This window comes from Perca flavescens, chromosome 6, assembly GCF_004354835.1.
Source record: "Perca flavescens isolate YP-PL-M2 chromosome 6, PFLA_1.0, whole genome shotgun sequence".
Taxonomy (NCBI): domain Eukaryota; kingdom Metazoa; phylum Chordata; class Actinopteri; order Perciformes; family Percidae; genus Perca; species Perca flavescens.
Window position 1 is genome coordinate 38,650,209 of NC_041336.1, and position 15,356 is coordinate 38,665,564.

Below are 15,356 nucleotides of genomic sequence, written 5' to 3' on the forward strand. Positions count from 1 at the left end.
TATAGAGGCTAAATTACAGAATGTAAATGCATTAAACAGCTTCTGCTGATCAAAAATTGTGTAAAAATACTAACAAATTCAAGAATTTTACATCAAGAAAAGTGACCCAGAAAGACGTGTCTGTTCATTTATTTAAAATGTTTTATTACACTAGCCTAGTAAATGTGTTTGGCAATATTTCAAACATTTACGCAAAATTGACTTGACATTTGGATGGAAATGTAGCTATTGAGGCAAACAGTGCCATGCACCGCTTTAACTGTAGTTCAATGCTTTCTTTCTTCTTTTTTTGCTTCAGAGGGACCCCTGCAGAGCATTGTGTCCATGGGGTCGCGTCACCCCGTCCCTCACAGGGGGGTGTACCACAGGGACCGTTACCAACCTCTGGACCTGATTCAATGGGTCTACCAAATGGAGAGAGACAGGAAGGTGCGGGCTGCTGATATTACTGTGCCAGCCAGACACAAGGTACAGTACTGTACACAGAGCAGGATCACACATGTTTCACACATATCACACACTGTGATTTACTGTTCCAATAAATCACTGGTGCCGCCTAATTTCCTATGGATTTCAATTTCCCCCTGGACATATCTGCATTGATCAACTTCAGGTGTAAGGATGTGCCAGGCGTCGCTCACTGTGACACTGAAGAATGGCTCGCAGATCTCTGCCATATGCGTGTGTGTGTGTGTGTGTGTGTGTGTGTGTGTGTGTGTGTGTGTGTGTGCCTGTGTGTGTGCGTGTGTGTTTCTCCGCCTCTGTATTTGTAAGGGTACGACGGTGGGATTTTGTGCAAATGCAGCGTTTCTGTTCTACGCTGTCGTCACCGCCGAGTCTTTAGGATACAAATTCTTGAGTCTGAGTAATAACATCTGAAAATGTCAGAATCAAACAGACAGAGACAGTTGAATGGGGAACTTGAGATAACGTTATTCTGATCATATCTGCTCATACACTGAGTCTAGGCCTGACTATGAGGAACAATCAAATATCACCAACTTCACAATCAACTTCACCAACAGTTGTTACTGCAGAAACGAGCAGGGTATAACTCCCCTTTGAAATTAGAGGACATTTTGTGGTCTACTGAATCACCTGTGAGCACAGTATCTGAACCGAAACAAATATAATTCCCTTTCAGACTAATAATGCATCCTCTCACAAGCATTAAAGCCTTCTATCTATGTCCTTTACGCTGCATTATGAGGCCAATTACAGCTCTGACAAAAGTGTCCAACAGTGACAACAGGTAGTTCTGTTTGTGTGCATGTTGCTGCCTGACATGTCCTTGCAGGGGTACACGGCCCCCGGGCCTCTAGATGACTTTTGAGCCGGTCTTAGGAGGCAACGACGAGGCCTGACAACCCCGAGTTCCTCCCCTAGAGGCAGATCTGAATGGATTGTAGAGGCAAGGAGGAGAAATAAATTGGAGAAAGGATAAATCGATGCTTGGCGGAGAGGCAAACAGACCTTCCAACCCCCGGCCCAGACACACACACACAACACATATACACACACACGTACCCACGGCGTGGCTTTTTTTCCTTGGGCTGTATTGGATTGGTATGCAGAGCCGAGAAGAGAGGCGCTCAGAAAAAGACTTGGCCTACAAATGATGTCCTTTGTTTGATCCACTAGGTTGGGGGGAAGGGGGGGTGGATGAGGAGGGTCGTCCCACAGAGACGGTGGAAGGGCTGGGAAACAAACATCTATGGATGTGAGCCTCTCTCTCTCTCTCTCTCTCCCTCTCCTTCCCTATGTCTCTCCCTCTCTCCCTGCCTCACTAACAGCTTCTCATCTAAAAGAGGAGAGAGAGATCAGATCCGGGAAAAGCTGGTTGTCATCTGTTTCCGTTGATGACTTAGAGGACAGAAAGGATATGGTGTAGATGTGTGTGCATTCCTTTGCTTGAATATATTATATATTATTATGTATTATACCAATCTGAAGGATATTTCCAGTTAAGTAACACTTGAATGTTGTTTTGGTCATCAATTAATTGCTAACATTAACACAGTGACGTTAATCAAAATGAACAAATCAGACAATCAAACAGATTTGTTATCTTATCATAACCCAAAACAACACAAATAAGGCCCAAGGTTCTACTTCACGACTCATTTGAGCATCATGCAACAACATTTTTGTATTCTAATCCTAAATCTCTGTGAGGCTTACGTACGAGTGTTACAAGTTGGATTCACCAAACTCTCTTAACTGCACAGACTTGATGTAAATCACTTGTTTCAACTTCCTCCTGTTCATGAGGAGGTGCATGTTCATGAGGTGTGAACATTATAATCAGCGCTATATAAGGCTGCCCGTTCCAAGAAGTATAATTTACAAAAATATCATGCAAGAGTAAAAAGAAAAACGTAATACAACCGAGCTTGAAGCCATGTTGTTGAAAATCAGCTAAAAAAACAAATGAAGTTGGGACAGTAGTAGTGTTAAGGGATCAGAAAATATAGGGGAATATGTGTGCAGCTGTCAGTGCTGTGTCATGGCAGAGCGGTAACAGAAGGACCGAAATGAAGAAAGATTGGTCTGACATAATGTTAGATGCCAAAAAACTTCTTGTTTAAGCAAATTGATTCATGGCTTTAATGGGAGACGGTCAGGGCAGGGGATGTGACAGTGAAGGATGAATGAGATAGTATTACTCCATTATAGGTGATGTTGCTTGCATAAAGACTCTGAGGTTTTTTTCTATATCTCAACAACTATTGGATGGATTGTTGTGAAATTTTCTACAGGCATTCACAGTCCATGGAGGATGAATCCTAATGATTGTGGTGATTCCCTAACTTTTCGTCTAGCACCACCAGCACGTCAAATGTTTCACTTCTCCTCAAAAGATTCAAATAATTTGGGTCATTAAATGCTAACTTAAAGCACCTTTTTCTTGTTTCTAGTCATTCAATTACTTCAGCCAAGTTAATGTGCATGAAGACCGATATCGCATTTTATGTTTGGCAAAATTTCAAACATTTGTGCAAATGTACTTGACATTTTAATGGAAACATAGCTAGCAAGGCAGTGACATGCTACGCTTCAACAGTAGTTCTGATGTAGTCAGGATCAATTGTAACTATACTTTGTGTTTAGTGTTAATTAGCAAATGCTATGTCAAACATGTTAAACAACATAGCTACTAAACAGCATGTTAGCATTGTCATTGTGAGTATGTTAGCATACTGATGTTAGCATTTAGCTCAAAGCACCGCTGTGTAGTAAAGCATCGCAGAGCTGCTAGCATGGCTGTAGACTCATAGTCTTTTATTTGTTTTTAAGTTGATTTTGGAAACATATTTAGAATCCAAACTCACTTTTTGCTCCATCACTCTCACCGTGTCTACACTCCACCACACTATTTCTATTGCTCCTATTTGGGAGACATACACTGTTCAGCTCTTCACCAACAACAGCATACCATGCCATTTATTTTAGCTTGGGAGTTCTCTTTTCGCTCCATGTCTTTTTATAGTTTTGCTGTTCATACTGCACTCCCCGCTGTGCTACTATTTTCATGAATGCTGTGAGAAATAATTGAAAGCACCGTGTACGGTGCCGTCTGTTGCAACGCTCCCACTTCCTCATGCCTTGTAAATACTGTGTCACTGAAGCCCCCGCTGTAAGCTGCCCGCTCGGGATTCCTCAAAACTCGGAGACATCAACACTCGCTGAAAACTTGAGCCAAAATGAACTTGTAACCAACGTCTGAAACCCGTGGACAGAGCCAGTTTTTGATTGATTTCAAATTCAGCTGTTTGTCCTTGTCTTTTTCCTTGAGAAAACAGGGTCGAATCTGATTTCTTCTGTTGTTTTTCCACTCATGACATCCATAAGGAGCAGAGGGAGGGGGGGTCAAAGGACTCACTTCCCCTGCTGCAAGTGATGCTGGTGTGAAGTGCAACAGATGGAGGACTTAACAAGAGCAAATAATGTACCACAACAACTATAAATAAATCATCACGTTTAAGAATCAGATTAAAGGGCCACTTCACAGATTTTACACATACAGTACGTACACGTAAAGTTTTGCTTATTAGTCATAGGGATTACCACTCAGCCTGAGCAAACAGATGTAAAATGTCTTCTGTCACTCTGGAAGAATTTTGTCTAGTCAGAAAAGAAAACAACCCCTGATGATGTCATAAGATTTGGGGTAGCCAATTTTTAACAGAAAGGCTACGTTACAAGACATACGTTACATGAAGTTTGAAAGGCGCGGGTGTTTAACAGGAAGAAGGTTGAATGAAAAGATTCTATTGGTTGCATTATGGGAAATGTAGTGTGTTTCTGGGGCTTGCCTAAATGTCGGCCTCTGCTGCTGACTTTGACTATTCTTCTTTGTTTTAAATCTTTATCTTGTGTGTCACCAAACTTAATAAAATAAATGCTGTATTCCAGCATTTATTTTATTATGTGCCTCTTTAATTTAATTACTGCAATGAATCCTGAAATTGTCTTTTGTAATCTTGGGTTCTATCCTCAGAAACAGGATGAAATCCATCTCTATACTATAATAGCTCTATACTACCTTATCATTTATTTAACACTAAATAATTGTTCCATCACCCAGATTCCTGGAGACTTAATGTTGGATAAGAAGACCCCCAACAAGCCCCTAAAGTCCAGAATGGCTTTCCAGGTAAGCTGCAGCACCACTCAAGTCCAGATACTGCACTCAAGTTTCCATCCCTAAAATCGGTAAAATGAATGTGTCATGTAACTGTTATGCGAATACTAGGAGGTAGTTTATTGAAATCAACTGTTGGTGGCGCTAATTTTCTTAAACCACTGCAGAAGAAGAGGGCGCAACCATAGGACGTAGTTAGAAGAGCGCCAGTCAAACCTGAAATGGCAGGAAACTATGTAGGAAAAGTGATAGCAGTATGGCATTCATGTTTGTTTCGTGTATTAATTCAAAGAATGTTACAGTCCCATCGCTCAACGCAGATTTCATCTGCCGCTATTTTGGGTTTCTCCAGTGGAGCCAAAGTTTGAGTGACGTTTACTTCACATGCTTCGTGTACTTGATTCAATTTGTCCCTTTTATTTTTTTAATGCTAAAATGTTTTCTAAATTGATTAATTATTTGTTATCATAAGTGATTAGACAGAGAGATTAATCAACCTTAATTAACCTTTCATCCTGTCAGTTTTTTCAACAAAAATTAAAATTTTTGACAATTCCCTAGTTCCAGCCTCTCAGCTGTGAGGATTTGCTGTGTTCCTTTGACTTGTGTGATAGCTGAGTATTTTTAGGTTTCAGATTATTGGTTGGTGTACAAAACAAGTAATTTGACATCATCACAGTTGGGCTTCAGGAAACGATCCCAGGCATTTTTCATTTTTTATAGACAGAAGGATTAATCAATGAATTGGAAAAATAACAAGATCAGCTGATTTTGAAAGTAATAGTTAGTTGCAGCCCTTGTTGCTTTTACTGTATGCTTCTACATTTTATTTCCTTTATATTACGTTTTCTCATTCACACTCATATTACTGTAATACTGTATCCAATGGTTACACCAGACAGATGTTGGACAGAAGTCCTCCACGGGGTCAGGACCCTCTGCCGTGAAGGAGCTTCATGAGACAAAGACCATCAGGGATACTGTGGACGGAGACAACAGGTCCTTACCGTCACAGATTCTCCAGCATGTCGCCAACAGTCAGCCTCTTCCGATCCAGCAGGAGGAGAGCGTGTGAGCTGGAAGGCACAGGGCAGCAGGCAAGGAACTGAAGAAACAAACACAGTGTGAACCACGGTTAAATAAAGACTTATTTTCCACAGCGCAGCAAGCCAATTGATCACAAATCAATTCCATGTACAATACTATGACGGTGTGGCCTCAGTGTCGGCACTCATTATTTATTTGGATTCCTAGCTTGGCTTTAAACCTAATCACTCTCCACAGAAACACGCACAAACATATAAATCTTTCCCCTAAAAAACAAATAGTCTCAAAAGCGCAGAAGTCTCTACACTCATCTTCCCCTCTTTGCTTTTTGGATGTTGCAAAGGTTGGTGAAAGATATGTTTGTCTTTTTCCACTTCATTGAAGGGTGAATTCAGCTCAGTGCAATAAGAAATGGATTAACCATTCATTAAAGGGGCTGTGTCACTCCTCATTGAGTTGGACAAATAGCAAATTAATTTCTAGCCGCCTAATTTCTCTCTGTTCTCCACTGAATTTCCGATAACGTTGAATTACTGATCACAGCCATGTGAACTCCCTCAACTTTTTATCAATTCATTAAAAATGTGTCACAGCGGAGAGATGCCACAGAGGGAATTCTCTCTCTTATTTCTGCATGCTTCCGTTACCACCACAACACTGTGTGCAAACAGAAATCAACTCATGGGTTTAATTGAAATTAGGATATTAAAAACACCACAAACCATTACAGACAGTGTTGGTAGGCAGGGGGGGGGAGTTACTTTGTTGCCATTTCAGAATCAGCCAGAAACTTTTATTACCAGGGCATCCCATAATGAAACAAAGAGTCAGTATTTCCAAATCAAGTGCAGGTCTGTAGGTAATGGTGTTTTGTAAAGTAGCAGTAGTGTATTGACAGGGCGGTATTGATGTTTCAATTAGAGCAGCGTTACATAGTGCCGCAGCATGGTAACACGGTGCGTCTCCCGCCATCTGCTATGCCTCCACGTCTGACGAACGAGGCACGTGGGGCTAATCGAGCCGCACATGAGCAATGGGACCGCAAGATCTATCTCACACACACACACACACACACACACACACACACACACACACACACACACTTATCCTATACGCACGTCCTTATGCAGAAAAATGGGGGGAAAGTCGAGGGAGAGCTCCTCAGCCCTGCTGTTTAAACAGCCTTCAGAAAGCCTGTGATTCCTCCCCTTCTCCCTTCACATGAGCCACAGGAGCAGCCAGCAGGTTATTTCCCTGACAAGGAAACCAGCAAACACGCCAGATGCACGCGTTAAAATTCTTCAAAAGCTCATCTGACGGGGAAAGACAAAAAAAGGGAACGGCTTCTGCCAGGTTTTCTCGTGCTGGGACGGTCTGAAATAACAGTGTGCATTATGCCTGGCGTTATTGCCTGCCAAACCACACGAATCAAAGACCTCATTGTGTGGATTACCTCGTTAATCTGTTGATGCCATTGAGTAGTATTGCAGGTGTTAATGTGCCAGGTTTTTCTCTCTCTCTCTCTCTCTCTCTCTCTCTCTCTCTCTCTCTCTCTCTCTCTCTTATTTGGGAGGTGTAGCGTTAGGTTGGTAATCTGCTTTAAATGCTTTCTGGGGAATGAGACACGCTGAAACGCCGCCAAGAGAACTCTGCTATTTTAAAGAGCTTTCTCTTAATACAGCACACAGAGGGCTGGCTGGCTGGCTGACTGACTGACTGACTGACTGACTGACTGAGGCTGCGGCGCTAATGCCAACGGGGACAAGCTAGTGAGCTACACGCCCCGCGCCACTTGTTGAAATATATGACTGTATGAATAATGAAAGAGGAAGAGGGAAGTGATATTGCTAAAGCAGTCCCACAATGACATCCATCACAGCGATGCCTCGTTGCTCTTCTTCCTCTGTTTCCTTCTGCAAAAAAAACGCCCAAGTTGTGTCTCTTTGGAGGAACTAACCAAAGCTCAGCTCTGTGCCTGAGCTGATTTTAGAGGTGAACTCCTAAGCCAAAAGAGAGAGAGAGATAAAGAGACAGAAAGAGAGAAAGACAGAGGGAAAAAACAGAAAGAGAGGTAATCCTCCCATTTTTCTGCTCCCCAGGGTGGTCTCTTCATCCAGGGCCTCAAAGAGGGACAGAATACACCTCCCCGCTACAATGGAGGGGACCCACAGGGGCTGTTGCTATCTGTGTATGTGTGTGTGTGTGTGTGTGTGTGTGTGTGTGTGTGTGTGTGTGTGTGTGTGTGTGTGTGTGTGTGTGTGTGGAGGTGCAGCTTTAAGCAGGCCTTTGAGTGGCCTAATTGCATTGGAATACAGCAGTCTGAGAGCTGGCTCAGATCACGGCGGGCTGCTGGAGGGGTTAGCGCCCGCACCTCAACAGCTACACTCAGCAAAAGAGCCCCGGCACAATGCACACAATTAATGCTCTCCCTCTCGTTAACTCTCTCCCCACTTTTTGTCCTCTTCTACTTTTCTCTCATTCTACTCCTTCTCACCCCCATATCTTAGTCTCTCTCCTCTCTTCTTCCCCCCTCCCTCCCGACCCAGTATGTAGTCACTCACCCACTGTATTAATCCTCCCATACAGCCTGTCAATCTCCCTCCCTTTGATGCACACAACAATTACAGTAAGGATGAAATGCGTGGGTCGGCTCTCGTTATGTAAGACTTGAGCTGAGCCTGCACAAGAATTATTGATATCTGAACGGCTAATCTGAAATAAAACCTCAACAACATGACATCTCTGTTATTACACAGCAGCAATGGATCTGCGCATGATTTAAAAGTATTAAATGTTTTATGTTTCATACTGTATATCTTGAATGTATATATTCCGCAGTGTACAATGCAAACTACTTTGTTATAACCCAGGATATCTTTAATTTCCAGGATACAATCTTTTAGATGAAAGGAGATTGGTACAGTTCTTTTGGTTTTTTGATTTGGTATCTGGTCTGGAATGAGACAAACAAGTCAAAGTTGAAAAAAAAAAAAACATCCAGTTAGTAATAATTGTTCCCATTAGACTGTAATAAACCAATAATGTTCTAACAGGGACTATTTTGTGTCTTTGAGGCACTAAACGCTAAATTGTTAAACATGTTATTGTACCTCATTGGATTATATCTCCTATTGTTATAGTCCAGCTATTTAATAGGGGCAAATACCTATTCATATAGTTAATTAGAAATGAAACAATTAGTTGATCGACAGAATTTATCTGCAACAATTTTAATAATTAAGTCATTTTTTAGGTCTAAGATTCAAGCTTCTCAAATGTGAAAATTTGCTGATATATGAATATCTTTGGGTTTGGGACTGTTGGTTGGACGCAAGCAATTAAAGATCCCCTCCAGACATGTTTTAGAACAAAAATACTGTGCTTGGAATAATAAGTGGTGTCCCATGTGTTTTTTCCACACACAAAAAACATTGAATTACCTCGTTAAGAAATCTTAAAATTACATCTAGTCTTTCTCCATCATTGGAAAACATACAGAAGCTAAAAATATGCCAATAGGTTTTTTTATTTGCAAACTTTACCAACAGAATTAGACACAGTATGTCTCCAACTTCACTGAAAAGTCTGTTCTCAGTGTATATGCTTCACGTTTCCACATCACTTTTGTGTAAGTTGCATATTGGACCATGACTGGCTCCAAACTAGTTGTGATGTCACAAAAATCTTCTCGAACATCCAGGCATTAAACTGAGATTCAAGGTGAGTTGAGAGAAACTTCCCTTCGGCAGATAAAAGCCGGTCAGACTCTGCACAGTGAAGCTCAAACATCCAAGCCAGGTAACAATAAGTAAAACACATTTTTGACTGGAGGGGGGACTTTAAATGTGTCATCTTGGGTTCTGGGAAATATGGACTGGCAATGTTCTCTGATTATATGATTAATTTAGTTAGTTGCAGCATTACAGTAATTTTGCAGGGCATTTTGTATAGAATCCTTCTAAAGTTATAACAAATGGACTATATTTCATATATATATATATATATATATTCAACATAAGTTACTGTATCTTCCTCCTACAGTAGACAGTGGACAGTTCATTATATGGGTTAATATAGTCAGACGGATAGCAGCCTCTTTACTTCTAGTTTGGACTCAACTGTCCTTGTCTTTAAATGGGGCTCAGTGGACTGTGTGTGTGGAACAATCAATGATTTAAAAAAATATCATATTCAACCAGCCCCTCCTTTGATTTTCTTTATTACGCGAGTCGTGTCTTAATAAAATCTAATTATTTCCGCTCACAGGACGCTTTCTGGTGAGAAATTGGCAGAGGGATGTGAGCTGATGTATGGGGAGACTGTCGCCTAATTAAAGCGTTAGAAATTGAATCCTTACAGCACACGGGTCATATAATTATCCTACTGTTAATTTAACGCTTACATTCTCGGCTGTTCATTTTTATTCCCTTAAATGTAGTTTGGCAGCGGCCCTCGGTGCTCAGCACTGTGTTTTTACTGTATGAGAGGAGGCAGCATGGCCCCTAACATTGGCCCCTCTGAGTGATTGAATAACTGAGGACCGTGCAGTCCAAATAACAAGGCTCGCATCATTTATGCATTGTTAAGCCATGTAATTGAAACGAGCCATAGTTTGCATATTACACCATTAAAATAATGTGCTTTGCGTTTCTCCCAACACGACTATTTAAGCCTGTGTGGCGATGTGGTAATTCCTTGAATTACAGCCTAATTACCACAATGTTCTTTTGATTTGGCCGATTTCAATGTTACGCCACAATAATGTTCAATATTACCAGAATGAATTACTGAGCCGTGCCTGGAAACTTTTCCTCGTATGACTTAAATCCTGGCAGCTTCATGTGCTATCAGTGCAGCTGGATTCACATCCATAAAGGATTATTAGCCTATGAAATGAAATCCATTAAAGGCCCAATCAGTAATACTTAATTGGAGAGCTTGAGTTATACATGGATAATAAGCATTTTGGGTTTCTCAGCTGATCATCATAGGCCTGGTTTATATCACTGTTTACAGATGTTTTAATGTAAACAGACCAACAACATCAGAAAACATTGCAGACTTATAATTACTGTTAAAAAGACCTCTCTGTTAATAATAAGTCATAACTATTTCCAACCTTATATTTAAAATGTTGGTACATTTTGGTTGCCAATTGGGCCTTCAATGGATGAATATAACATATTTCTTTCATATTCTATGCGTTTGATATACACTTTTCTGTCCCTATATTTCAAGATGGTTGCATTTGATATTTTATTCATGTTTGTTAGTAACATCAGAGATAAATATTGTCTATTTCGGCTACTTAAGCAGCATCAAGACAAAAGAAAAGTTGAAGAACAACTTAAATCAGTGTCATTAAAAATCCAATTTGGGTCACATAAAGCAGGGTTCGAGAACATTTTGTAATTAGCACTTCCCTTTGTTGTGTGCTCCTGTATTGTTCACAGTCCTCAGTCCGTACACATGACATGTGTCCCTGTGTGAACTTTCCGAATAAATTAACATGGCTAAGAATGATTTGTGGGTGTATATTCAGCGTAGCCTTTTCTGTTTTTACTGCACAGTTTGAATATTTTTTGTGAAAATATTTCTTTGATAATTGCTTTTCTTATTGCCTTTTAATTTTACTACTAGGTCCAAGTTATTAAATAACATGTTTTAATTAGTTTGAGTAATTTGCATAGTTTAGAAGTTATAAATTGTGGATATTGAAGAACTGTCTCCATTGATTTATAGGTTTAATTTGTGGCCAGTATGTATTACTTTATTTCTGGTGGATTGAATTGTTATAGGCCATACAGCGACCAAAAGTGCTTTTTAATTGCATCTATACAGTAGGAATTATTAATGCCTTCTAGTATTCAAAATTAAGGGACTGCATCAGAAGTTAGCAAGTTGAACATTTTTGAAGTTTTGTTTGTATTTTTTGGTGTTCACACAGTTTGCTTTATTTCACTGCAGTGTGAGGAGCAGCTTTGAGGACAGACAGAATCTCTCTCATCTTTTTCACTTCTTCTAGTCCTTTCTCTCTCTCTCTCTCTCTCTCTCTCTCTCTCTCTCTCTCTCTCTCTCTCAGAGCCCTGTGCTCTTTACCCCTCCCTCCTTTATCCCTGCAAAGGCTTTGTCCCAGCAGCAGAGAGCCTCTCTAAATAGAGGCCTTTAGATAGTCTAGGAACAGGGGGTGGGGGGGGCGTGGGGGGGCAGCAGCGACGCGACTGCTGTTTTTTCATTTACCTCTCCCTATGGCAACCAGCAGCGGTCGGCCAGGAATGTCCCCTCTCTGGACAAAGTCCTGGTCCCTGAAGCTGACACTTGGGGGACGACAGCTGGGACGGGATGGAAAGCTGCCCTCCCTGCCCCGGACTGGAGGCCTGAGTCTGGGCTTAATCCTGCTTTTCACTTAGGTCTGTCCTCACTTTACAGCCAGAGGAGCTTTTCACACACCATAAACTCTAAAATAGTTGTATATATAGACCTGAAAATAACTTTGAAATCTCTTTGGGGGATGTAAAGAATCCTTAAAAGGCTTTCAATACCTTTACACCCTGTTCTAAGGATCCCACATAGATGCTTTACAGCACTGTAAACAGCTGCTTAGGAGCACATGAAATGCTTCAAACTTAAACAATTTGGGAACCATATAAATGGTGTGTTTCAGTGTTTAAAAAAGAAACTCTTTTAAGTCATTCAAGCTATATATAGAATCTTAACTTCAATCCAATGACCCTCCTTTTTCTGTGTGTAGCCACTCCTCCCAGTGCAGCCTTGTTAATTCACTTCACAGCCTGCTGGGACACAAAAGTGGATTTGTTTACTTTATGGGCTGTTAAAAGTTTTCAAGTCAAGACATATGAATTTAGACACATCTCCAAGCCTTCGCTGGGGAAAATGTACTAACTTACATCTTTATAACCACTGAGGAATGTTGATAAAATTGCAGGAGTCTGTCATTAATAGCTTTGATAAGCAACGGTTTGAAATAATCTAGGTAGCAGGAACATAATGGACTTTACACTGATGCAATCCAAGAAGGGTGTTTTTAAAATGATACACATTTCAATTTAAACTGCTATAACTTTTACTTGAATGCTGTTAGGACAGATAAGGTCATCAATGAGGTCCAACACGTTCCATTTCACTCACCATTAAATCCAATTTATTCACTTTTAATACAAGGAGATTTTCTTTTTCTAATAAAATCGATTTGATTGAAACGGGCCTGAGCTTTTTCCTTTACCAGATAACTCACTTTTTTTTAAACAAACTAGCATATTATATATATATATATATATATATATATACTGTATATATCCTACAACTCTATATCTCAATAACACAGTAAACCGTATGGGACATTATGTCAGCATGCCTGTTGTTTTAAGACCGGTTTGAATAAATTAGATTTCAAACTATTTTGCTTGTTTTTTATGTTAAAATGATGTTATCTCTACTTTTAAGTATTGGTTGATTGATAGACTATAACGATTCTTAATACTCAGTAGCTATATTTTTTTATATACACATACACACACACAACGCTGCAGAAATAACAGACATTAAAATACATACACCTACAACGTAAAACATGAAACAGACAGGCCTTGTCTATGTCTTTGCACATGTAATGTAGATATTTCATTTGAAATCTAACAATATTTGCTGCTGCAGTGAAAAGGTTTACATCGCCTAATTAAATTAGGATTTTACACACACGTCTCCATAATAATATTTAATATCATAAATGTGCGGAGAATTACACATTTGTATATCCTACACAACAGAGATTTGGTATTCATCTTGGTAAACACCCTGGTCCCCTGGATCTAAACTAGCCTGAGCCTGAGTCCTGATAGAACATGATTATCAAAGGAAATCCACTGGATCTTACAGTTGCATTGCTGATCCCGGTGCTCCGTCTCCCCATGCTGCACTCCGGCTCTCCGCTTCCGCGGCAGCCTCAACTCGCACCTCCAACAAAGAGTAGTGTTTGGTGAGACTTCCCCGCAGCCAATCACTGCGTCGTTGCCCTTGGTTACCACGTCCATCATCCTTTGGTGTCCAATGAGCGGCGGAGGCGTGGCGGAGTCCAGGTGCGCCTCTGCGTCCACTTGGCAGAGCGCCTGAGAGCCGCCTGTGGGCAGGAGAGGATCTGTCAAATGCGAGCTTCCTTTAATCCGAGCGACCAGTCCGGCTCCGAGAGTCATGGCGACCGCAGCGTCTAACCACTACAACATCCTCACCTCCAGCGCATCCATCGTGCACTCGGAGCCCGGCAGCATGCAGCAAGCCACAGCGTACCGGGACGCGCAAAGCCTGTTGCAGGGCGACTACCCGCTGCAGAGCAACAGCCACACGCTCAGCCACGCACACCAGTGGATCACGGCGCTGTCCCACGGAGAAGGAGCCCCGTGGTCCTCCAGCCCGCTCGGCGCGGAGCAGGACATCAAACCCGCGGTGCAGGGCGCCAGGGACGAGATGCACAACTCCAGCAGCAACCTTCAGCACCAGTCGCGGCCCCACCTGGTGCACCAGACGCACGGGAACCACCACGACGGCCGGGCGTGGAGAACCACCACCGCGGCGCACATACCGAGCATGGCCACTACGAACGGCCAAAGCCTTATCTACTCCCAGCCGGGCTTCGGCGTCAACGGGCTGATCCCGGGCAGCGGGCAGGGGATGCACCACCACAACCTAAGAGACAGCCACGACGAGCACCACAGCCCGCACCTCAGCGATCACGGCCACCCTCCGTCCCAGCATCAGCACCAGCACCGGCCGCAGAGCCACCACGACCACTCGGACGAGGATACGCCGACCTCGGACGACCTGGAGCAGTTCGCCAAGCAGTTCAAGCAGCGGAGGATCAAGCTGGGCTTCACGCAGGCGGACGTGGGACTCGCCCTGGGGACCCTGTACGGAAATGTGTTTTCCCAGACCACCATATGCAGGTTTGAGGCCCTGCAGCTCAGCTTCAAAAACATGTGCAAGCTGAAGCCTCTGTTGAACAAGTGGTTGGAGGAGGCGGACTCCACCTCGGGAAGCCCGACCAGCCTGGACAAAATCGCGGCGCAGGGGAGGAAAAGGAAAAAACGGACTTCAATCGAGGTAAGCGTAAAGGGAGCTCTGGAGAGCCATTTTTTGAAGTGTCCTAAACCGGCAGCGTCGGAAATAATCGGCCTGGCGGACAGTCTGCACCTGGAGAAAGAAGTGGTCAGGGTTTGGTTTTGTAACAGGAGACAGAAGGAGAAACGCATGACCCCTCCCGGAGGAGCTCTGCCGGGGAGCGAGGATGTGTACGGGGACACGCCGCCGCACCACGGGGTCCAGACCCCGGTCCAATGAACTCTGCCGGAGCGCTCCTCCAGGACATGTTTCTCCTTTTTATTTATCCCCAAGGTTATATATAAATCACTGAACTATGAAACGCTATAGTGGGTGTTTTATGTATAATAGATTGCAGTGAGTACTCACACAATATCTGCGGTGAATTTCTGAGGAATGGAAAATGAGTGAGCGGAGGACAGGACATTTTGGTTTTCCTCTCCCAGGCAGACTAAAGGAACAGAAGCCTGTGTTGTGTTCTCCGAGGATACATGACCAGCACTGTGACTCCAGTCGACGCAGTTTCAAGGTGTAGCCCCTATTGTGTATTGAA

At 42.4% G+C, this 15,356-nt stretch overlaps 2 protein-coding genes across 2 annotated transcripts in view; both read left to right on the forward strand.

Annotated features, from left to right (window-relative positions):
• Positions 1-5,737, forward strand: part of LOC114557388 (proprotein convertase subtilisin/kexin type 4) — a 256,104-nt gene extending 250,367 nt beyond the window's left edge. The window contains exons 18-20 of the mRNA XM_028580817.1: positions 299-468; positions 4,589-4,657; positions 5,544-5,737. Coding sequence (XP_028436618.1) covers positions 299-468; positions 4,589-4,657; positions 5,544-5,720 — 416 coding nt within the window. The 3' untranslated portion in view covers positions 5,721-5,737. The remainder of the gene's footprint in view (positions 1-298; positions 469-4,588; positions 4,658-5,543) is intronic.
• An 8,163-nt stretch (positions 5,738-13,900) lies between these two features.
• pou3f2b (POU class 3 homeobox 2b) lies at positions 13,901-15,043 on the forward strand. Its single transcript, XM_028581430.1, has one exon. The coding sequence runs from the start codon at positions 13,901-13,903 to the stop codon at positions 15,041-15,043; it is 1,143 nt and encodes a 380-aa protein (XP_028437231.1).
• Positions 15,044-15,356: the final 313 nt, after the last annotated feature.

Coding starts and splice junctions, on each gene's coding strand:
- pou3f2b (XM_028581430.1), top strand. CDS start 13,901: ATGGCGACCGCAGCGTCTAACCACTACAACATCCTCACCTCCAGCGCA.